The 23,690-nt window shown below is 41.6% G+C and overlaps 1 protein-coding gene across 1 annotated transcript; it reads right to left on the bottom strand.

The window, feature by feature from the left end:
• Positions 1 to 13,322: 13,322 nt before the first annotated feature.
• LOC143960085 (tubulin alpha-4A chain-like) lies at positions 13,323 to 23,259 on the bottom strand. The gene is made up of 4 exons (XM_077468360.1): positions 23,180 to 23,259; positions 21,764 to 21,983; positions 16,870 to 17,018; positions 13,323 to 14,480 (listed from the first exon to the last, which is right to left on the bottom strand). Exons 1-4 carry the CDS (start codon positions 23,180 to 23,182, stop codon positions 13,506 to 13,508), a joined length of 1,347 nt encoding a protein of 448 aa, XP_077324486.1. The 5' UTR covers positions 23,183 to 23,259; the 3' UTR covers positions 13,323 to 13,505.
• Positions 23,260 to 23,690: the final 431 nt, after the last annotated feature.

Here is a 23,690-nt window from a genome sequence, read left to right as displayed (position 1 = left end):
TTTTTTTTTAACTAGAGCATGGGTCTCAAACTGGCAGCCCTCCAGCTTTTTTGTGAAAATTACAAGTCCCATGAGGCATTGCAAGGCTGACAGTTATAAGCATGATTGCTTCAGACAGAGGCATGATGGGACTTGTAGTTCTGCAACAGCTGGCGGGCCACCAGTTTGAGACCCCTGCCCTAGAAGCTACCCATGATCTTATACAAAACCTTTGGAAGTCTGATTTATTACTTTTATGCTTAGACCGTTAACATTTACATTTTTTTCTGTTGTGGATGTAAACCCTAAGGCCGCGTACACACGCGGGGACTGTTCGCTCAACTTTGTCCGTCAAACAGTTTCAGCGGACAGTCCGCTCAAAATTAGCATGGACGGACTTGCCCACACACGACGAACGAACAGTCCGCTGAAACCGTGCGCGATGACTTGAACGGCACGTACGACGGGACTAGAAAACGACGTCCTATACACTGCAATGCAACCTTCGGCGTGTAAATTCTTTCTGAGCATGCGCGAGACTTAGTTTGACGAACAAGCCTACACACGGGCGGACTGTCCGCTCAAACCAAGTTTCAGCGGACAGTTTTTCGGAATTTCCGAAAAACTTTGTTCGTCAGACTGTCCGCTGAAACTGTCCGCTGAAAGCCCACACACGAGCGGACTGTCCGCCGAAACACTGTTCAGCGGACAAAGTTGAGCGAACAGTCCCCGCGTGTGTACGCGGCCTAACTGGATTATATTTCGTTTGCAAAAGTACTGTTTATCAGAAACAATTGTAACTTTTTTCCATAAAATACTTGTTTTTCCTCTTTTTGCATTCTTTGTCGCATCTCAGTGCTGCATGATTGCTATAAACTTGATATGGCCACAGGGGTTCATGAAACGAGGTGACAATGCAGGAGCACAAATAGGAGACAGTTAACTGCCCATAACAGAAAATTCCAGAACCTGCCATAACCTTGATGGCAGAGCCACCAGGTGTTCTTAGAAGCAACACTGCATAACAGGTCCAGGATAGTAAATAGCATGCATGCACTGCAAAACAATACAAAACACATTATGAAAATTAAAACAAACATGGACTTGTCACAGCCATGCTCTGTGGCTCAATCAGGATAATATGTGGCTGCATAGCATAGTCTCTATGACATTCTATAACAAAAGGAAGCCTGGCTGAGAATCACTACTTCACTAAAACAATTCAGAACACAAACAGCTACTTGTGATCCTCATAAACAGGAACCCTCTCGACAGGGTTGCCATTGCCAACCTCCCGCAGCATTTTTTACTGACAAAACATTTACTGGTGGAGCACAATTTTACTGGCAACCTGAGAAATTACAGAACTCCTATTGAAAACGAACACAGTGAATATTTGAACAGTATAAACACTGATGGTACAGTATGGAAACACTGATAATACCTATAACAAAGTAATTTGCTTGATTTACACTTAAAACGTCAACACAGCATGAAATTATCAGCCCCTGATATTTACTGGCAGTTGTAAAAAAAATCACAGATTTTTACAAACTGTCAGTAAATTTACTGGCGCTTGGCAACCCTGCTTCTCGGTAAAGTCCAGGTAAACTAGGTAACACAGGTGAACAGCTGGAGGAATCCAAAGGACAAGGGACAACTCCGCTGGATCTAGAATACTCTGGTAGCAGTTGAAGAAGGGCTCCTCACCCCCCTGAGAAGCTGTGTACTATTAGGCTCCTGTCCAGCTGCCCTCATGCTACCTCGGACAGTGGAAGACCTCTCCTCTGGATGCAGATCACTTGCCCTACTACCTCTGCCTCAGCAGGTGTGGCCTCTATTTGAGCTGCTGTGGAAAGGAAGCTGGTCTTTCTTCTCCCTTTCTTTTTTATTAGACTATTGTGTGCAGCAAAATAGGAGCATATAATGCAGAATAAAAACATTAAAAGAACTGGACAAAAGATAAGAGAGAACAAAAGTCGTTGTTGCCTATAGTGATCAAATTAATATTTCTAGAGCAGATTTCCCCAAACTTTTCAATACGAGGGCCGCATTGTATAAATTATAAATATTTGTGGGCTGAAAAAATCAGTTTTATAAATGAATTAATACCATTTTATAATTTAAGTGAATGAAAAAACACACTCCACAAAATAACTTCAGATCCTCCATCAAATGAGAAGTCCCCCTTCACATCAGAAGCCCCATCACATTTGAATCCCCCTTTCATGTCAGAAGCCCCTAATCACATCATATGTCCCCTTTTTCTCATCAGAGGCCCCCTCTACATCACAAGCCCCCCACATCACACCAGATGTACACTCTTTCACATTTGAGTTCCCTTTTCACATCAGAGACCCTCTGTCATATCAGTGTTCCCCTTTTCACATCAGAGCCCCCCCCCCCCCCCCCCTTCACATCAGAGTCCTTAAATGTATTGCAGGACAATTTCATGGAATGGATGGTGAAACACCCAACAAGGAAAAATGCTCTGTTGTATCTATTCATTTCAAACACCACAAGATTATTACAGATTTGCAAATTAGAGACAGCATGGGTAATAGTGATCATGGTCCAATCACATTTGCCGTACAGTAAGTAACAGAAAAGTGAGGCATGTTAGTGTGACAAGGAGCCTATGCTTCAAAAAAGTTAACTTCAAGAAGCTGAGATCCTTACAGCATCACACTCAATGGGACCAAACATTTGCAACAACAGCACACAATGAATATGAATTATACAGGTGCATTAATGATCGTGTTCCATTTGGTAACAAGCATAAAAAGAAAATTAAAACCTATGTAAGTAAATTCTATTTAAAAAAAATAAAAAATAAATGAGGAGGGGGTGGCAACTTTAAAATGATGTAAAACTGGGGTGGGGAAAAGAAAGCAAATAGCAAAGATCAAAGGAACCAAACAGGGGGCCAGAGTTATAAAACTTCATTAAGGCCTTCTGGTGATAGTTGTTATGTGTTACTCTTGCACTACCACTCTGTGTGTGGGGTAAAAAGTGTATAACAAGCCTGCCGCCTTCACTTAAATAGCTTATCCTTGACTATTCATAAATAAATTGTTAGAGAGTAGTGAGGCACTGACAGTTAACTCAATCTAACCAATACGTGACGTGAACTCTTGTGGTAGGTAAATCTAGTTAATCCCTCCTAATATATAACCATCAAAATAAATATAAATATAAACTGACTTCAGTGCATAAACCAATTGAACGTTACTGGATATAACCTCAAGGCTAAAAGTAATCACTCTGTGATGCCCTTAGTCATCCAGCCATTGCCACACTCTTCACACTGTGTTAAATCAGCAGCAAAAGAAAATAGGTGTATAAACATGCAATATAAATAATGATCCAAAACATGTAATAAAAGTGACCCTAGTGCATAAATAATAACTTGTGTCTCAAGACTGGACACCTAATACACAAATCTAAACAACAATATAATGGTGCATGTCCACCAATCCAAGTCCTTACATAAAAAGTCCTTTTTGTGAGGTAGTGCACAATATCCCTACACCCTTAGTGGTGATGGTTCATAATATAGGTGACAATCTTGCTCTCACATCATCTCCGTGCTCTCTAGCCTCTCACCTCAGGTAAGTATTAAATCAGCATCACCTATGGTTCTTTGGGCCGTGTACTGGCGTGTAGTCACCCCTTGGGATCCTTTATAGTTGTTTCCAATGATCTGCTCTCACATATGTTGTGTCTCTGTTTTCTCCCAAGGGGTTCCCGCTAATGTCCTCTCAAAGGGGTATATACAAAGGGAGAAGAGCATTCTCGTAGTGTAGTAACTTATAATGAATTTATTAAAATCATAACATCATAAAGTGCACTCACATTAAAAAGCAAAGTAACGGCTTATATCCACAAGCTCCGAGGTCGTTCCACAATCGCGTAACTTCTGGTATGCCTCCACTCACGCGTTACATCACGGTCACATGACTTCATCAGGGAATAGTGTGGGGACAAGGGAATCGTGTTTATATAGTGTGCTACAGTCATTGTTTGTGGCCATTTTCCTGTAGTCCTATGTTCCGGTGATAGAATGTTTAAATATCCAGTATGTTTCTTGTGCACGCCATTTCCTGAATCTTTCCCCTTCTGCTAGCGCAATGGTTCTCAACTCCTGTCCTCAGGACACACTAACAGGCCAGGTTTGCAAGATAACTGAAATACATCACTGGTGATATAATTTGCTGCTCAGTGATCTCCCCAAGGTAATACCTAAAATCTGGCCTGTTAGTGGGTCCCGAGGACAGGAGTTGAGAACCACTGTGCTAGAGAGTTTTGTATAAATTGGATGGATGTTACCCAAAGTAACATAGGAGCTTTCTTATGATGAGCAGCGAAATGGCGTACAATACTGGATCTGGAGGGCATGAAAGGGTTAGCTGCGGCTGGTAATTAATTCCCAGAGGTTAACAGACCAGATAGGCTGAGCAAGGAGGTGTGGCTGGCCTCGAAACGCTTTCCGATTTGCCACACAGCTTCTGGGTTGACAGGTCATCCAGACTAAGCTTGACAGTTCCCTTTTCGTGGCATCCGCTCATAGGATGGTCCAGATCCCTGCACCACTTTCCCAGGCATCTCCGTTCTCCAGCAGCTCTTGCTCTCCCTGGACACTCTCCGGGGGACCTCACCCTGTTCATATCTGCCAGTCACCACAGACCACATTGTGAGTGTATTTTAACTGTACTGTTTTGCGTTTGTTACATTAAACTGTGCTACACCAATGGTGGCCTGGCACCAGACTTTCCCTCCCCATGTTCTAGTTTTGCAAGTCAGAAAGTATTGAAGCCAGGAATAGCCATGTAACTAGCATTTTAAAATAGAGACCAGCAACGGCAACCCTCACATTTTTTTCAGCACAAATTAAAGAAAAGACCTAAAAAGATGGTATTAGTTGCTATTCTTCTGCAGCGGAACAATTATACATAGAAGAGATGTGTTGCTTTGCAGCTTGGAGGTTCTGAGTTCAAACACAGTGGGGTTGATTTACTAAAGGCAAACCGACTGTGCACTTTGCAAAGTGCAGTTGCCCTCAGCAGATGCAGTTGCTACAGAGCTTAGTAAATGAGGTAAAGCTTCACTTTGCAAAGACTACCCAATCACGTGGAAGGAAAATTTAAAAAACAGCATTTTTTGCTTTCATATGATTGAACGATGAAAGTCAGCAGAGCTTCTGCTCATTTACTAAGCTCTGGAGCAACTGCTCCTACAGAGTGCACTTTGAAAACTGCACAGTCTATTTGCCTTTAGTAGATCAACTCCATAGTCTCCATTGTACATATGTGGGTTTCCTTTCGATGCCTTGGTTTCCTGTTACAGTCCAAAGACATACAAGTAGATAATTTTGAGAAAGCACAATGGTGGTAGGAAGAGTTGAATAGTAACATGCTATTTTAAAGATTGGAACCATTCCAGCTCATGTACTCTGATTGGTCCTATTAAGTCACTATCTGGTTATGGGAAAAGGTGATTTCTCAGCTGTCCACTCCTAACGTTTCCCGCAGTGGCTTTGATAACAAGACAGAATGGAGGGAGGAAGAGTTTTGGAAGAGGAATACACTCATTTAAAAGTTGGTGTCTTCCAGTTCATGCACAACTATGTACATGGCCCATGTTGCTCATTAGAAATTTAAACCTGATAATGAAACATACATGTTTACCTTGTTTTGTAAATGATAATGTTACCATTTACTTTTGTTTATTTTCTACAGAAAATAAATCAATTGGAGAAGTCATTTCATTTACCTCCTCTAAAGACCACAAATTCTATTTGGACCAAAAATAAACATATAAGTCCTGTCCCAAAAATGGTTGTTGGAAATAACTACAGGTTAGAAAATCCTATTTGCTTTGTGATTCATTATTCATGTTAAAGGGTCTGCCCACCAAGAACAGATGGGTGAACGCTGGTGCGTTGGACCCCCTACTAACTAAAACCCTACTGCTGAAACTACCAGACCCTGTCAATTCAGCTGCAGAGTCCCATTTCTCAAACTGCTTTCTCAACAATGTACAGTAATAAAAAAAAGTAGAAAGGGTAGAATGGGACTTCTCCTATTAATGCCAGAGCAGGCAGATTGATCAGAAGTTCAGAGACATGGATTTCTCAAGAGATAAACCAAGCTGCTGTGTGATCCTGCAGCAGGAAGGCCCTTTAGCGCAAAATCACGTACCTGTACGTGATTCCTTCCATCGGCTCTGGGGCGCATGTGCTTCAATGGTACAGAGCTCCAGCTGTGATTGGACACAGCGCGAGCCAATCAGCTGGCCACTCACGATCGCTCGCTGGAGAGACAGAACGGCGGTCTGCCTATGTAAATAAGGCAGACTGTTGTTCTGTCAGCAAGGGGGAGAGAGATCTGTGATTCCTGCTAATCAGGAAAACAGATGTCCCTCTTTCTCAAGTCAGTCCATCCCCACACAGTAAGAAAGCACACCCAGAGAACACAGTTAAAGCGGTCCTCCACCCTGAAGTGGAAGTTCCGCTCATCTGATCCCTCCCCCCCTCCGATGCCACAATCGGCACCTTTTAAGGGGGAGGGGGTGCAGTTACCTGGATTATCCAGGTATCTGCACCCACTTCCGGGACAAGACTGCCGCAGACGCCCTGCCCCCCGTTGTGTTATGGGAAGCACACAGTTCCCAGGACACAGCGGGGACCAGCAGAGACGCGCAGCGCGACTCAGTGAAGCCGCAATGCTTCACTTCCCGATTCCCTGACAGAGGATGGCGGCGGGGGCAGCAGAGAGAAGATCGATTGCTCGTCATCTGCCGCCGACATCGCTGGACCCTGGGACAGGTAAGTGTCAATTTATTAAAAGTCAGCAGCTGCAATATTTGTAGCTGCTGGCTTTTAATATTTTTTTTAAAGGTGTAGAACCACTTTAACCCTTTGATTGCCCCTGCTGTTAACCCCTTCCCTGTCAGTGTCATTTATACAGTGGCAGTGCATTTTTCCTTAGCACTGATCACTGTATTAGTGCCACTGGTCCCCAAAAAGATCAGCGTTAGATTTGTCCGCCGTAATGTCGCAGTCCCATTAAAAATTGCTGATTGCCGCCATTACTAGTAAAACCCATAAAAAATAAAAAGTCCATAAATCTATCCCATAGCTTGTAGATGCTATAACTTTTGTGCAAACCAATCAATATTCACTTTTTGGGATTTTTTTTTACCAAAAATATGTAGCAGAATATAAATTGGCCTAAGCTAATGAAGAAAATTAGATTTTTACATTTTTTTTATTGGATGTGTCTTATAGCAGAAAGTAAAAAATATTCGGGTTGATTTACTAAAGGCAAATCCATTTTGCACTACAAGTGCACTTGGAAGTGCAGTTGCTGTAGATCTGTGGGGGATATGCAGGGAAAATTAAAAAACAGCATTTTTGCTTTGTACATGATTGGATGATAAAATCAACAGAGCTTCCCCTCATTTCAGATCTTAACCTCAGATTTATAGCAACTTCACTTCCAAATGTACTTACAGTGCATTTGTAGGGCAGAGTGGATTTGCCTTTAGTAAATCAACCCCATTGTGTTTTTTTCAAAATTGTTGGTCTTTTTTTGGTTATAGCACAAAAAATTTAAACCACAGAGGTTATCAAATACCACCAAAAAAAGAGCTCTATTTGTGGGAAAAAAAGGGACATCAATTTTATTTGAATACAGTGTTGCATGCCTGCGCAATCGTCAGTTAAAGTAACGCAGGACCGTTTTCGCAAAAAATGGCCTGTTCAAGAAGGGGGTAAAACCTTCCGGAGCTGAAGTGGTTAAGTTAAAAAAAAAAGTGCATATACAGTGTGTAAATATATATATATGTGTGTGTGTGTGTAATGATCAACGATTAAACAAAAACCATGGCTGAGGTAGTGGAGACCCTCCTGCTATAACTGGTCCTAGATAGTTATAAAAAAAAAAAAAAAAAAAAGGGTTAAACTGTATCATTTCCTTCTTTTGAGTTGAACGAGTTCGTTTTTGACCTTCTAATCAATTTTTGGTATGACCCAGCCCCATTGTGGCAGACAGACTCTGTAGGGAGCTAAACATTCTGCATTCTCTGTAAACTCCCATAAAGAATCCACAAGTGCACCATAGAATTTTAATGGTGGCCATCAGTAGTCAGCTGCAGCCTGAAGTATCATCTGCATGGATCAATACACAAGAAAAATTGATTAAATGGCAAATATATCTTTAAAAGGGAAAATTGCACATCTTTTCCTTTTATACTGTACAGTCTCTCCATATAAAATCCTTAGATGTTTTCGTTTTTTTGATCATTTGAACCAGACTCAGCAGATTTAGCTTTCCTTTTTTTAGAATTTATCTTCCTTCTAGATTCTTGACAGAAGAAACTTTCCATGGATTTAAAGGTGGATTTTCTAAACGATGTAGTGACATAAGTTTTCAAAGACAAATGGCAAGTTTAAAAGGCCCCTATCAACACCAAACACTTAACCAACAGTCCATCACACATGCTAATGAGAATGGTAAGCCTTGACAAATTCTGGTAATATTGATGTTACTAATTTAACTTTGTTCGTTTTGGAATTCCTTTAGTTTTGTTTATTCATTTTGTGATTAATTATTTTCGGAACGATTTGAATTCGGATTGGTCAAAAAAAATGATCGACTGATTCGAATTCTGTGTGAAAAAAAAGCTGGTTGTTTAAAGGAGCAGGCTGGGAAGCCAGCTGCCATGTCTCCAACAACTGATGCCTCATCAGCTGTCAGCAGGCTTTCTCCTCTGACAGCTAAATGTAAACAGAATTGCCCGCAAAATCAGAAGAAGAAGAAGAGAAAAAAAAAAAAAAAAAAAAAAAACAGTGTGCCCCCCCAATTTATACCAGGCCCTTCAGGTCTGGTATGGATTTTAAGGGTAATATCACGCCAAAATGTAAATAAAAAAAACAAAAACAAAGGCATGGGTTCCCCCACAAAATCCAGACCCTTGTCCGAGTATGCAGCCTGGCAGGCCTGAAGGGGGGGGGGGGGGCACAGGGACAGGTGATCATCCCCCCCCCTCCTGGATCATACCAGGCCACATGCCCCCAACAATAAATGATTGTCAAACTGGTGGTGGTTTGATTTTATTAAAGCCTAGTACACAGGACGAATGTCAGGTGGCATCAGTCGGTTCAATAGAAACTGGCCAATGTGTACTAGAGTCGGTCTGACAAAGGCCAGCCATTGGCTGAAAGCACTGACCGAAGTGTTCCGACAGGCCCTTGTCCCCATCAGCTGTCAAGGACACAGCAGTTGGCTTCTTGGCCTGCTCCATAACCAGCTATTCTTCAGACAATTGGAATTTGTCAATTTTGGAATCAGTTGATTATTTTTGGAACAATCTGAACAGTCCTGAAAATGTGGAATTGGTTAGAAAACTAAATTTACGAAATTTGTTACAAGATCACTTGGAGATTTGGATACATCCAAATATTTGTCCGCATTTATATTCACAGCAAAACAAATTGCACATGGCTAAGATGCAATGGCTTAACAGAGGACCTTGCTCATCACAAGAGATCAGATATTGTTCCAGATGGGTAGAAATGGCTTTAAGAAAAAAAAGTTATTTAAAATGCAGAGTAAACCTCAACAGTAACAGCTGGCACAGGTCACATCAGCTGCATTACTAATCATTTTTGACCTTGCAGGTCTTATTTTATGAACCATTCTGGGCTAAAGACTAAGGAGATGAGATTTGTGCAACACAGACAGGCACACTGCTCCAGTACAAAGTTTTCCCTACTCTGCCAAGAGTAATGGTCCTCTTCCAGATGGACCACTATGAACAACAACGATGGTACCCATCTAGTAGGTGGCAACTACATCTTCTACAAGCTGCCCAATTGTTTTCATATAGTGAGAAAGTCAATTTAAATATTGTACTTACGGTAAATGCAAATGATCATAGCTCACCTCCTACAAATGTCATGTGATCCATGCAAAAATTAAAAAAAAAGTGCTTTAACCATGTGTGAAAAGTTCTACAAAATTGCCCCAATTAATAAACCAGGACAAGTATGCAAATAACGTGTTTAGGTTCAATAGGTTTTTACTGTCTCAAGACAAAAGAGGTTACAAAGGTGGAAACCAATAGGCACACTGGCATACTGAGCTTGGGTTGTATCGTTAAAAGTATAAATGGAAGACAAGTCAATACTATTTAATTGGGTGTATTGAACTTATTGACGTGGTTCCCACCCACCCAGACACCCCAACGGGAGCAGACTGTTACAGGATGGGGGCACCACGTTGTGTTTACGCTAATATAAGTTTTGTTAAACACAATAATTGGAAAGTATGTGGATAATATCTTTTGGATGCACAAACATGACAATTTTGAATGGTAATAATGTTCACATGTAAGGGAACTAGAATATTGGTAGTTCCAAAATGAAGTTATGTTCAACTGAGATAGGAGGAGGGGCAGTGCGACGCTTCAAATAGAGGAAAGGCACAAGCAGGAATCCTAAATGTTTTGGTGGGGCTCACAGGTAGTTCCTATGTTTTAACTAGGATACTGGTAATCCCCAGTATCTAAGGATTAAATTGCCTACTTGCACTGAAAAAATCTCAAAAGGCTAGCCTTCTGGGATTTTGAGCCTGGGAGTAAGGATAAAGGGGCAATGGAGGGGGAAGGCGTTTAATTTGTAAAATCTGACTAGAACAAGCGAATGCCTATGCACTCCCACCAAGTATGGAGGTAGGTGCCTCTGAGTGAGATCTCCAGCAGACATCCGTGGCAGAGGGAAACATGAGCTCAATATTAGTTGAGACTCAATACCAGCGAGTCTTTTCTTGACTATAGATTGAAATAGATGACTTATGAGTGAATAGAAAGGCTTTGTGCCAGTCCTCAGATATGTCTATCCCCAGCTCCCCCAACCAGCTCTTAGGTAAGGCATCATGTGTATGGTCAAGGATCAGTCTATAAATTACTGATAGGGTATGGAAAGGGACTTCAGGGTGGGAACATAATTGTTCAAAGCCCATTAGGGGTCTATGTATTTGTTCCAAGTCATAGTAGTTTGCAGGAGGCCAATAATAATGTGCTTAGACATCACCTGCTACACTCATGTCAGACAAGAAATTTACTATATAAAGCCCCATACACACTATCAGATTATCTGCTGAGTTTTTCCTTCAGATTCACCAAAACCATATAATATGAGGACAAACCTTAGGAGTTTCAAGGTGTATGCAATCAGGCAGGCCCTTCTACTACATGGTTTTGGTAAATCTGAAGGAAAAACTCAGCAGATAATCTGATAGTGTGTATGGGGCTTTAGAGAATCAATATTTTGAAGAGTCTGTTTTTAGCATTGGTGTATTTTAAAGTGTATGCAAACCCTAAAACTGCAAGTAACTCCCCTTGAGTTTTAATAAAAAACAGTTGAAATCCACATGTGTGTGGTGTAGTAGAGCTAGGCAAATAGACTGATGAGGGTTAGATCGGTGGTCAATCCAAAACAAATTCGGCTTTGTGCTATACAAGGGCTTTCACAATGCTCAGAAAGGAGGCTTAATTTTCTTCAGATGAAGAAAATCCCCAGCATGCACCAACAGAAGCTAAACCACCTTGTCTGTATTTGTCAGATAATTGAAAGCAATTAGGTCAGCATTAAAAAGGAAACTAGCATTTTCAGAACAGAATATCCCCTCACTACAGGTTCTCTTTTACAAAGAACCAAAAAGGCCATAGCTAAACCATTAATGGTTAAACCTGTAGCACACAATTGCTATAGTTTAGTCAATTTAGACAATTATACTGGCACAGTGCAAATCTGTATAATGCTTGGTACACAAACATGAACTGGAATCTCTGCAAGGGGCAGTAGCTTCCAGAAATAATGTCTGGTAGTAAAGAGAAATTCATGGCATTTGTGCTCCAATTGTGACCTGTAAATTGTAGCATTACATTCATGTGCCAATTTTGTTTTCCAGAACCATCTTGCAGCACCACAAATGGCAGAGGAAGCCCTGCATGGGAACCTCTAACATACACAGCACTGACAGACGCCAAGCCCTCTATAACTGTGCAAGGAAGAGGACGTTTCAGACATGGACAGCAACCCCAGTGGCCTGTTAACCGCTCAACTATAAACCAGCATTCAGACTCTGAAAGCCAAGAGTGATGGGAAAGGAACCCCCCCAGCATTAAAGAGTATCTAAAAGCCACTTGTTTGCTAAAGTGAGGGTTTAGAAGCCACCCCCCCCCCCCCCCAACTGTATTTTCAACAAGGAACATAAACACAAATGCGGATTTAAAAAAAAAAAAAAAAAAATTAAATATGGTCAAATGCATCAGGATCTTCTCAAAAATGGCATGTACACAGATTAAATGCAGACAGAGTCCCTGGACAGATGTTGGATGGCTCACTGAACTAGTGGTGTCATCTTGTACAGCTGTCTTACCACCATTTGGTCATATTTTATAGTAGAGATAACTCATTATGCCAAAACCGACCCACACTTCCTGATAAGCTTTGTAATAGTATGGCTTTACCAAGGACCAACCTGCAAGAGCTTTTGGTGACATCTTCACATCTCAGATGCAGACTACAGACGCCATGTCATTTTGCTGTCTGTAACCACTTTTGGAGATGCACCCCATCTGTCTGGTGGAGCCATCACCAGAAAACCATGAAAATACAGTTCTGTGGGTCAGAGTTCTTCCAATGGTCCAACAATTTCATTACTTGCAATAGCCTCACTTTGGTTTTAACGTTAATGAGCACAAAGCTGTTCTATTGATGGCATCAACATCAAGCCCACTTTAAGCAGAAAGTACACAATTAGGCCTTATGCTCACTGGACATTTTAACAGCAGCTGAACTCCACAGCATTTCATGGGCCCATGCACACAGGCTGTTATCAGCCTTTTGGCAGGGGTGTTTCCTGGCCAAAAAAAAAAAATTATATTTATATTTTACACCGCCCCCCCCCCCCACAGCATGCACTGCGTGCTGGCATTTAAGCATTTTTCTGATCATTTGCACTCTTACAAAAAGTTTACTACAGCGACACTGGCATTTTTATAACATACAGTGTGCAGGTGGCTTTAACAGATGTTTGCAGGCCTTTTATTGCGCCCCTGTGCTGGGGGGGAGAAAAAAAAAAAAAAAAAAGATGCAAGGAATAGGCTGCATAGAAGAGCACTTCCATAATTGAATGTCTTCAGTTCTATAGGACAGTCTGTCCACATACTGGATGTAGTTCTCAGCATATAGCCTTTACATAAGCCATCACAAGTGTAGCTTTCAGAATGATGTTTTACAACTGAAACCCTCCATAAAAAACAGTCTGCAAATATTTGAAACCAAAGTCAGATTTATTAAGTTATCAGAAAACAGGTCAATAGTTTAAACATTTTTGCCCAAGTCAAAATAATTTATTACTTTAATTTCACACACTGAAATAGCAAGATGGGCATTTTAATGCCTCAAAAATCAGTTTCTTAATAAAGCCATTTTTGACTCTAGTTAACTGACAGTCTCAGTATTCTTCATCATCTTCCTCCTCTTTAACAGAGTCGGTTCCCACTTCTTCATAATCTTTTTCTAAAGCAGCCATATCCTCCCTTGCTTCAGAGAACTCTCCTTCCTCCATGCCTTCTCCCACATACCAGTGTACAAATGCCCTCTTAGAATACATGAGATCAAACTTGTGATCTAGCCTTGCCCAGGCCTCTGCAATGGCTGTAGTGTTACTCAGCATACAGACGGCACGTTGGACTTTGGCCAGGTCTCCTCCCGGAACTACAGTTGGAGGCTGGTAGTTTATTCCCACTTTAAAACCAGTAGGACACCAGTCTACAAACTGGATAGACCTCCTGGTTTTAATTGCAGCTATTGCAGCATTGACATCTTTTGGCACCACATCACCTCTATACAACAGACAGCAAGCCATATATTTACCACGTCGAGGATCACATTTCACCATCTGATTTGTATATTCAAAGCAAGCATTGGTGATCTCTGGCACTGACAATTGCTCATGGTAAGCCTTCTCTGCTGATATTATGGGTGAATATGTGACCAGTGGGAAGTGGATACGAGGATAAGGCACCAGATTAGTCTGGAATTCTGTCAAATCCACATTCAATGCCCCATCAAACCTCAAGGAGGCTGTGATAGAAGAAACAATTTGTCCTATCAGTCGATTTAGGTTGGTATATGAAGGACGTTCAATGTTCAGATTTCGGTTGCATATATCATAGATGGCTTCATTGTCTACCATAAAGGCACAGTCCGAATGCTCCAGAGTTGTGTGGGTTGTCAGAATAGAATTATATGGTTCTACCACTGCAGTAGAGACTTGTGGAGCAGGATAAATAGAGAATTCCAGCTTAGATTTTTTTCCATAATCGACTGAAAGACGCTCCATCAACAGGGAAGAGAAGCCAGAACCTGTACCACCTCCAAAGCTGTGGAAAATTAGAAATCCTTGAAGGCCTGAGCACTGCTCACTCTGCAAACAAAATAGAAATTAAACACTTAGGTACCATAGTAACAACTACTCAAACACTAGACAGTTTGATGAACTGGCAGATTGGGCACATACACCCTTCACAGAATATAGAACAAGCCGACATAGTATATGGATATTTTTCTCTGAGCTATCAAGTGTACATATTCTTTGCGTCTAGAAGCAATGTTTTGGTCCTGTGTTTGTGGAGTAATGGGCCAATACAGCTTAAAGATTTTGTCTTCTCCTGTCCTCCCCTGTTTAGTGCAGTCCCAGGTCATCCAGCACGCAGGACTAACATGGCCAACTGTGCGCAACCCCCCCCCAGATGGAGCCAATAGTGGTGTAAGATTTGTAACATGCACTGAAATAGTGCCAACATACCTCAACTTTTGAAGTTGAATTAGGGCTATTGTGCCCTACAGAGTGCATAGCTAAAAGCTGAACATGGTTAAGTTATGATTGCTGTAACACTGCATCCCCAGGTGCCTGTAACAGCTACCCCCTTTAGCTACAGAGCAAGTGTCTAGGGATGTTCACATGCTATGGCCATGATGCTTTGCTTCACAGCCATCGCATGAATTTTACCCCATCTCGAACACAACCCATTCAAGTAAATGGTGTTGCACTGCAAGCGTCAATATGCATATGGTAGTGTGGGGCTGAAGGGGTTAAAGCAGGCATTGAGGCAATACAATGCTTCTTTACATTTGCAAATGTTCCCTGAAAACACAATCCAAATGCCAATTGCTCTTCAGAGACCAAAAGCATATGTGAACAAACATTTTAGAATTGTGCGCATTAGCCATAGTAGAGACATTCTATGTGCATCAGTAAAAGCACAATTTTGTGCAGTCCTGACATGCAAAGGTGTGAACCTAGCCTTCTAGTGGGTTCACACCGTTTTAAACCCCAGTGTGATTGTAAAGCCATGTCATCCCCTCTGTTAAGGACGTGGCACACAGTAAGTTTTATAAAAGATGCAGATTTTGACCTTTCAGAGCATCTCCAAGTGCTCTAGTGACTCCTTGGCTGACTGCTCCAGCAGGCAGAGCCCCAAGAACTCCCTCTGGCCTCAGCGAGGAGGAGAGAACCAAGGAGGCATGTGAGGAGTGCAGCAGGAGTGGCACTGTTATGAGCTGTGAGGCAAGGAGTGGGAGAGTAGGACAGCAGACAGGAGAGCTGCAAGTGACGGCATTTAAACTGACCATGTCAGCTCAGCCACCATGATAAACTATGGTCAATTTACAAAGGGGAGGGCAGAACCAGGCATTTCAGATACAGAGGGACAAATTACACAGCACAGGCACTGGGCTGTATAACACTTTAAGGGAACAGGAATTCAGGTTAAGAAAAGAGTGAATAGGTGGGGGTCTGTAGCAATAGTATGAGTTATTGAAGAGAACATGCTAGGATGCATTACAGGAACAAGACAGTAGAGTTAGTGTAAACTGGGATAGAAAGGCTAGCCAACAGATTGGTGTGTGGAATGACCAGAGCGGAGGCCAGATGCTGCAGGGCTGTGTGCAGTGAATATTTATGGAGGGAGAGCAGACAAAGATGAGTTAAAGCCAACAGGAGAGAAGAGCAGGAAGATCGGTGTGGAATTACTACATGGAAGGTAGGGATGTGTGGACAGCTAGGGTTGAGACGAGTTGTGTGACCAGGAAGGAGAACAAGTTGAGGGTAGGAGTGGCACAATAGTTGCAGTAATGAGGGATAAGGCAGCGTTGGAGTGGCTAGAACAGAAGTGATGGCAAATCTACACATTGCCATTATCCTTCCTTATGATGCTGCACAGTGTCAGGCAGGTGAAGTAGCAGAAGCTCCCAGTGCACCCCCCTAAGTTTATTAAAAGAAATCCCTAGTATTAATAATAGACAGGCTCCATATTAAAGTAGGGCTATCATATGTACTGAGAAAGGAGCTGGATTCTCAACAGCGGCACCCAGGTAATTAAGTAAATGACAAAGCCAGTAGAAGATAACTAGCAAATTGGGTGCCTTGCATTAGATAGGAAGCTATGCCACTGCCTTCTCTATTGTGGGAGTCATTAGTGTGCACCCTTGCTGGACCTGGTCCCCCTACCTCTTACTGCAAGTCAAGTTAATGCAGTCTTAAAGCAATCAAGCATTTCATATGCCCTGCAAGCCTCATGTTCTTTCAGAGGGTGAATTCACAATCATTAACTACCAGTAGGAAGAAGAAGTTATACATACTACAACCTTTTGCACTTAAAACCCTCCATACATATACCCCAGTCACACAGAGCCTTACCGCAATATGCTGGGACCATTATTTCCCACAGTCCAACTTGGCCATAAACATGTTCCGACATTTTAGCAGTAAAACAAAGAAAAAAAAAAAAAAAAAAAAAAACACAACCCCTTACCATTTTACGCATTTTGTCCAAAACTGAATCAATTATCTCCTTGCCAACAGTATAGTGTCCTCGGGCATAATTATTTGCTGCATCTTCCTTGCCACTAATGAGCTGTTCAGGATGAAAGAGGGTACGATATATTCCATTTTTGATCTCACCTAAAATTATATATAAAAAAATTGCACTTGATTAAAAGTTTGTTTATAAAGACTTTGGAAAGGTCATCAACTTTCACTCTGACTGTCCTGCCTTATAAACCCCCCCCCCCGGAGGGAACGAGGGGTGAAGCGCCGGTAGTAGACCCTATAAAAGGGGTAGGCACATTTGACCTATTGCTTACAATTATAGGCCCACCAAGTTCAGATGAGAGCACATGATAAATGATGGCAAGGCTCACTTGTGCTGTTGATGTATGTAACGGATTAAAGTAGTATTTTATCACTTTGGAGAAGGCACGTGGACACATTTATGATTTGTATTACAATTCACATAAGGAGTGTTATTGTCACTCAATGTTAAAATTGAGAAGTTATGATTATTTGATTAATGCTACAATGAAATTGTCTGTTTTGAGTGTTTGTTGCTTTATTGTAGTGTTTAACTCATTTTAGCACTCAATAGCCAAGTAAGGAGTAAATAACTGAGACACGAGGTGTGGCACAGCGTAATTTTTTGTTTAGTTCATATTGATGTGGGAACAGCAACACCTTAAAGCAGTTGTATGCCCGCTGAATTTTTTTTTTTTTTAGGCACCTGCAAAAGGAAAAGGCATAAGGAGCTAGTATGCACCGCATACTAGCTCATAATGAAATACTTACCTTAGAACGAGGCCCTGACATCTGGCCCGATCTCCGCCGAGGGAGCCGACATGTTCCCTCTGTTTCTTCTGGGTATCGCGGCTCCGGCGCTGTGAGTGGCCGGAGCCGCGATATCGTCACTCCTGCGCATGCGATTTCTTCCTAGCAGGCTCCAGCATCACAGGGAATCCCCTGTGCGCATGCACCGCATTGCAAGGGGAATATCTCCTAAACCGTATAGGTTTAGAAGATTTTTTTACCTACAGGTAAGCCTTATTATAGGCTTTCCTGTAGGTAAAAGTACAAAAATTGACTATACAACCACTTTAACAGAGGTCAAGTCTTATTAGCAGGCGTGTGCAGAGAATGCCACCTCGTCTTCAAGACTTGAGGCAAGGGAGTAGTGCTCCTCAATGGAGGGACACCACTGGATATACAAAAGCTGTCCATACAATTGGAATGGCCACCCCAATGTACCAGGGAATTAGTCTAGGGGGAAACTACTTACAGGGCTGCTTGCAAATTTGGCTTCAGCAAAAGCAAGGCCATCTGGATTGGGCAACATTAGCATCTGAACCAGCTAGGTGACACCAGCCAACTGCAGACTTAGGCCCACTGTCAGCTGAATCTGGGTCACAGGAGTGCAGAATTAAGTGCACTCCTGTGACCCACAGGAGAAGTAGGGTCAAAAGAGCTGTGGCCCTACTTCAAGGACACCCATGATATTGGCTTTTAAAATGTTTGACTGGCTTTCATGCCGTCGCTTTGGTTTCAATGCTTTATCAGTCTTACTTGAACACATGTAGAGATCTGGAATGCAGATTATACAGCATGCTTGTGCCATGCGACTCAACTATTGAATTTGCCACGTTACTAGCATTTCCAAAAGGAGGCAGGCAATTGCAGCCCTATACTTTCCTCATGGCAAAGTCACTTTAAGGACATCCAAGTAAAGGTTTCCATTTTAAAGTGGATTTGAAAGTTTTTACTATGGCAGCAAGCATATTGCCAAATTATAATGTAGTTATAAACAGCAACAAGCTAGAATGCCTCCATTTCTGCAGATTTCGATCTGTTCTGACCAAAGTCTGCTTCATTTTGTGGAAACTTCAATCTTTATCATCCTGCCCATCTCTCAAAAATGTAATTGCAGGCATCACACGCATGCAGTGAAAATAGACCAAGTAATGGCAATTCTTAAAAAACTCTTGTGGGATTTCAGTTGTGCTGAGGAAACAATGACGTAAAGATAGCACAATGATGTACAGATAGAAGGCACTCCTGGTTGTGCTGTCAATGGGGGGGTTACAATGCACACGTTGAGTGGCATCATGGACAGGAGAGAGATCTTTTAAATGGCAGGTCTTTAAGAGTAGTAGTAAAAAGTAGTTTAAAATCTACTTACTACTTTGAAATTGAGCTGTCCAAGTTTACTACTGCTTTAATAAAACTCTCCGTGCACCCCCCCCCCCCACAAAAAGTTTGGGGAACTGGAACTCAAAAAAAAAAAAAAAAAAAAAAAAAAAGCCACTGATCTCAGAAATAGGCAGGTTCCATTTTAGCTGTGGGCATCTGAAGCCCTCTGTTAAATTCCTGGAATTCTGTTCAGCTGACTACCCAGCATGCACCTCTAAATCCCACACATTGCCTTAGTGAGGCCATCCTTCCTGATGTGGTTGCTATAGCAACCACAGCATCGGCACAAGTTCCCACGCTATAGCAACCTGCCAGTCAAAGGACAGGAGAGGAAGTTTACAAGCTGCCGCTAGGTGTACTGTGGTGTTGCTGTGAAGTGGCGATAGCAGTGCTTTGCTGAGCAGCAGCAGTGTAATGTGGGAGGCGGTCTGTTAGAATGTTTCCCCGATTGCTGCGCCCCCCCCACTCAGCAGAGAAAAGAGCGCAGCTCATTAGGTTCGCTGCCCAGCTTCCTGCAGGATCTCTTTTCCTTCACCATTGCCTACAAGTCCTAGCATGCACTCAGCTGGGCTAACTCCTGTTTGCGTCATTTTCTACTTCCAAATATTGCAAAATTTCAGACAGTAGGTGATTTGCAAGGACTCCTGGAATGCTGCAATCCCAGGTACCCTTGCAAATCTCCTAGGCAAACAAAAGGAGGACGTTAAAAAAAAAAAAAAAAAAAAAAAAAAAAACACACAACCACCACACTCTGCTTTAAGGCAGTGGTCAACTCCTGCACTCAGGACCCAACAGGCCAGGTTTGCAAGATAGTGCCTTGCAAAAGTATTCATCCCCTTGGCATTTTATATAATTGTTGCCTCAAATCCTGAAACCAACATGGTTTGAAAAGTTACATCATAAATTTACAGAACACGCCCACAACAGACAAAATAACAGAAAAAGTCAGTGTGCATACCTATACACCCCCCCCTAAAGGCAATACTTTGTAGAGCCACCTTTTGTGGCCATCACAGTGCCAATTCGCTTTGGACAAGTCTATGAGCCTGCCACATCTTACCACTGGGATTTTTGCCTATTCCTTCTTGCAAAACTACTCCTTAAAATTGGATGGTTTGCATACAGCAATCTTTGAGTCTGACCACAGATTTTCTATTGGATTGAGGTCTGGACGTTGGCTAGGCCATGCTAACACATTTACATGTTTCCCCTTAAACCACTCAAGTGTTGCCTTAGCAGTGCATTTGGGGTCATTGTCCTGCTGGAAAGGGAACCTCCGTCCTAGCCTCAAATCACAGAGTGGTACAGGTTTTGCTCAAACATATGCCTGTATTTAGCACCATCCATCCTTCCCTCAAATCTGACCAGTTTCCCAGTCCTGACTGCTTTCACTGTGGGGATGGTGTATTGGGTTTGTACCAGTTTTCTTTGATGGCCAAAAAGAATTTTTTTGTATCAGACCACATGGAGTCTCCCACATGTCTTTTTGCAAACTCAAAACACACCATTTTGTTTTTTGCTCAAAGTACTTTCTTCTGGCCACTCTGCCATAAAGCCCAACTCTATGGAGCGTACGGCTTATTGTCGTCCTATGTGCAGATACTTCAGTCTCTGCTGTGGAACACTGCAGCTCCTCCAGGGTTACCTTAGGTCTGTGTGCTGCCTCTGATTAATGCCCACCTTGCCCTGTCCACAAGTTGTGTGCAGCAGTCTCTTGGCAGGTTTGCTGTTGCCATGTTTTCCATTTGGTTGTGATAGATTTGATGGTGTTCCTAGGGATCAAAGACTTTTTTTAAACCTAAACCTGAGAGTTCCTTGTCCTTGGTCTTTATGGACATGTTTTGTTAGTGGTGCCTCTTGCTTAGGTGTTACAGCCTCTGGGGCCTTTCAAAAAAGGGAGGAGTGTATATGTAATGGCAGCTCATGTGACACTTATATTGCACATCATGTCACTATTAATGGACTTCATAACAAGGGGGTGAATACATATGCACGTCAATCAGTTTTTTTATTTTTTTATTTCTGAAATAGTTAGAATATATACATAAAACTTCAGCTTAGACTATTGTTCTAATTCATCACATATTAAATAAAAAACCCACTAATGGCTGTAATGCAAAAAAAAAAAAAAAAAAAAAAAAATTCCAAGGCAATAAACTGAAATAAATTACAGGTGATCTCATTTGCTGCAGTATTCTAGTCTGCATATCCAAGGTAATACTTAAAGTCTGGCCTGTTATTGGGTCCTAAAGACAGGAGTTAACCACTAGCTTAAGACCTCTCCCCGTACCCAAAAAACCCTTAGTGCAAAATAATGAAGAAGAAAAGTGGACAAATGGCAGCACTCCCACATGATGCAAAAAGGCTGTATTGTAGCCAAAAACAATACACATGGGCAGGGGAACAGACAGACGCGTTTCACAAAATCGAAATGCACATCATGTTCCCGTAATGTGCTACACAGCATTTCCCTGAGATGCTGCTGGAAGGATAGCGATAAGAAAGCTGGGGGCAAGCCAAGTATATGTATTATCTTTCACATTACAGTTTTCCTTTAACATTATATCAGTTATTTTAATATTGAGTGAGGGGACTCAATATATTAAGAAATTATTATTAACATATATTAAGGCTAAATTAAAAAATATAAAAATAAAATATCTTCACACAAGTACATAACTGCTGCTTACCAATTACAGTTGGTTCAAGGTCAACAAATATTGCTCGTGGAACATGTTTGCCTGTTCCAGTCTCATTGAAGAATGTTCCAAAGGATGAATCTACTGGAGCAATGTTATCTTTACCAACAACTCCATCAGGCTGGATTCCATGCTCTAGACAGTAAAGCTCCCAGCAGGCATTCCCCATCTGAACACCTGCTTGGCCAATATGTATAGAGATACACTCCCTCTGAAAGGTAAAAATAAAAGAATGATTCAGACACAGGACCAATGAAAAGCTTCTAAATATAGCTATTTGACTGATTGGGGAAAAAAAATAAAATCCAAAGAAAAAGCAGACAAAGGTTTAGAAGTGTATGGCTATTCATTATAATCTAATTTTTGGCTGAAGCTGGGCTTTAAAGAGCAAGAGTAGATCCAGCCATCCATAACCCACATAAGTTTGGCAGGCCCTCATTGGCCATAACCTAATTTTCATAACGGCTATGTGTAATGTTGCCAGTCATACGCAATTGCCCCAATGGACATTTACAGCGCAGTCCCATGAACATGACTAGGTCACATTTGGTGGTCGGTACTACAATATAAAATTTTCACTGACCCATGCGTGCTAGAACTTTCAGTGACCATGTTCATACAGAGCAGCATGTATGGCAGGCTTTTGTAGACCATTTGGGGCTTTAGAAGCTTTAACAAAACCATGACGAGCTAGCAATGATTGTGGCTTCAAAGGAAAAAATAAATGAATAATAATTTAAAAAAAAAAAAACCCACACACCAAAATTGAGCCCAAGTTTGGAAATGTTAAGTATAACTAAAAAGGCAACTTTTCTTTTTTTTTTTTTTTGCGAATAGAGGAAAGAAAATTAGAACACCTGTCAGTTTTCATTGTGGCTCCATTAGGGAGAGTCACGGTCTATTTCATGGTTACTGTTATGGGGGGGAGAAATCAACATTGTAGGTTATCCCCAGAAAATAAATGGAGGGGAAATCATTCAATGAGATAATAGTTCTGTTTCCTCCCCCCCCCCCCCAACAGATTCCCCTAATTTAGAGATTCCCTTTTACTTCCCGTTTTGGCTTTAGGACAGGAAGCAAAGGGTAAATCACCCCCAACATGACAAAAATAAACCTTGCAGGGGTTATAACCCTTTCTAACTCTATCCACACAGAGTATAGATGCTGGGAACACAGCAACAATATTCAGTAGAATGAGGACAAGTGCCAGAACACAACACTATATACTTTATGTAGCTGATGCCTTATGCAGTTTATACAGCACATATATGGGATGAAAGGGGCACATAAAAAAATAAAAAATATATTTTTTTGTTGTTGTTTTATGTGGCCTGTTCACACCATATACTGAGCTCCAAAATCCTCTTCTCCCTCCCCCAGCTCTGCCCCCATGCTTTTCATACTCACCATCTTCACCTCTGTGTGCTTACAAACTAGCTGAAAGAAGAGCAGACATTACAAGCAAGCTTAACCCATCAGCATTTAAACCATTCCAGCTTTGGGAAGTGGGCGGTCTCAAATAATTAAAGTGGAACTCACCTGAAATTGAAACCACTAGGGCCAAATTCACACTGCGTTGGGGTAATGTGCATTGTGTACATTGGAACTACAACGCATCTGCCTTGCAGCCTACCACAAGGCACAGCAATGCACCACTGACTGATGAGCCGCATTGCTGAAATTAGGCATGTGTTTTGGTGCATTAGCAACCCTTTATAATGAATGGGCTTATGCAACACACAATAAGCCCTTAGTGTATGTTTTTTACATTTAATATATTTGCTGCAATGTGTTAAAACTAAAGACCCATTTAAAAAAAATTTATGATTTCTGACATTTTCTCATATCAACTAAAACATACTTTAGGATTTTCTCAGAGAATGAAGGCTGAAAATTGATTGGTTGCTATGGACAAACA

Source organism: Lithobates pipiens, unplaced genomic scaffold (genome assembly GCF_037356315.1).
Source record: "Lithobates pipiens isolate NorthernLeopardFrog02 unplaced genomic scaffold, aLitPip1_a1.2 Scaffold_8, whole genome shotgun sequence".
In the NCBI taxonomy this organism is placed as follows: Eukaryota; Metazoa; Chordata; class Amphibia; order Anura; family Ranidae; genus Lithobates; species Lithobates pipiens.
The sequence above is the reverse complement of the archived record's forward strand: the minus strand, read 5'-3'. Positions and strand labels throughout refer to the sequence as shown.

Excerpts from the sequence above, each read along its gene's own strand:
- LOC143960085 (XM_077468360.1), bottom strand. Across the intron at positions 17,019-21,763 it reads CCTTGAACCAACTGTAATTG|GTGAGATCAAAAATGGAATA; the intron begins GTAAGCAGCAGT and ends ATATAATTTTAG. Across the intron at positions 14,481-16,869 it reads TGGACAAAATGCGTAAAATG|AGTGAGCAGTGCTCAGGCCT; the intron begins GTAAGGGGTTGT and ends TTTTGTTTGCAG.